At 38.3% G+C, this 1,453-nt stretch overlaps 1 protein-coding gene across 1 annotated transcript in view; it reads right to left on the bottom strand.

The window, feature by feature from the left end:
* Positions 1-470, bottom strand: part of PLCXD3 (phosphatidylinositol-specific phospholipase C, X domain containing 3) — a gene marked incomplete at its 5' end in the record, with an annotated part of 5,799 nt that extends 5,329 nt beyond the window's left edge. The window contains 2 exons of the mRNA XM_009077789.1: positions 10-97; positions 353-470. Coding sequence (XP_009076037.1) covers positions 10-97; positions 353-470 — 206 coding nt within the window. The remainder of the gene's footprint in view (positions 1-9; positions 98-352) is intronic.
* Between the last annotated feature and the right edge of the window lie 983 nt (positions 471-1,453).

The following is a 1,453-nucleotide window of genomic DNA, read 5'->3' as shown; positions in this document are numbered from 1 at the left end:
TTTCCCTACCTGGTGTTTCTTCTCCCACATATACTGTAATGTCACATATTCTACACATTCAACAGAACAAAGTTTGGCTTCAAATGCTGAGTGGATCCTGTTGATCAAGAAGTGGTGATGGTTGTCGTCCATGGCATAGAAATGATTGAAATCCAAGAAGATTACTTCCTTGGGGTGCTGCTCAAGAAAGGTATTTATCTCCTTCATCCCATCCCATACTTTGATGCCAAACAAGCCATGTATGAAGTAAATCTCTTGTCCTACTTCCCCAGGTTTGGAAGATACACGAAGATCAAAGTAGCGGATCCCACCTTCCAACTGCTCTTTGAAAGTCAAATTTTGAGTCACCGACCATTTCTTCATAATCTTTCTAACCAAGGAAATTCTGGCCAAACGTTTGATGGCTGTGGCTTGGTCTGGTCCCACAGGAGATTGTTCATCAACCCAATAGCTGAAAGAATCATGTGATCCTAAAGAAAAGAAAACCAACAACAATTACATTCAGAAAACTGACTCTTTCAAAACAAATATACCCATGTGCCCTGTAAAACAAACAAAGTCCTACATGTATGGCAGGGTCACAGAAGACTTATGCTCAAGTTGGAGTCTTTCAGACTATCCTTTACACCTTAATTTCCTTCAATTGTACAAGAGCTATGCATACTTCTCAGTTTGAGCGGTTTTCAATGTGAGCTCTCAGTTTCAATGCACTCTGAAGCCACAACCATAAGACAAACATTACTGGTAAAGGAATACTTCCTTCTACCTTTCCCTCATGTACAAACTACCAACCAGCTTTCAAAGCTCCCTCAGAGCCTGGTACATCACTGATTTGAGATGAGATTCCAGCTTCATTGTAAGAATCTGAGACTTGAATTTAATTCTACCTGATAAATCCAGTCATAACTTAATACCTGTGCCAAGAGCTTTTGGTGTATTCATGTGATGGACAGAGGGATCTGCACCTGCACATACCTTACCAGCAGGTTTCACTTTAGCCCAAATATGGTAAATAAATGAATAATTAGTAGTTTGAATGGTGGGCAATGACTAGCTGAACTTAAGAGGCAGAACAGTTGAGTACCATCAGTTAATGTGTATGTAGATACCATGGTCATGTTAAATAAGTTCATGAATGTGTCTTTTACCTGGCAGTGCCTTTGTATGACCAAAAGGTATGGTGAATATAAAATTCATCAAAAAAAAAAAAAAAGAGAAAACCAGCCATTAAAATTACCAGTCTCTGCCACAATAATTCATGTCCAACAAAGCTCCTGCAACACAATCTGTACCTTGGTAGAGAAACTGTATCTCCAGTATAAATTTTTCGCTTACTAGAAAAAAAATCTCTGACTAAAAATTCAATAGTAAATAGAAAAAACCCTGAAAAGATAACAAAACTCTTTCAAAACAACAGCTGTAGAGTCACTGAAATTTCCCTACCTTAGCCAAA

This window comes from Acanthisitta chloris, unplaced genomic scaffold, assembly GCF_000695815.1.
Source record: "Acanthisitta chloris isolate BGI_N310 unplaced genomic scaffold, ASM69581v1 scaffold327, whole genome shotgun sequence".
NCBI lineage: Eukaryota > Metazoa > Chordata > Aves > Passeriformes > Acanthisittidae > Acanthisitta > Acanthisitta chloris.
This window is presented reverse-complemented; position numbering and strand designations above follow the sequence as displayed.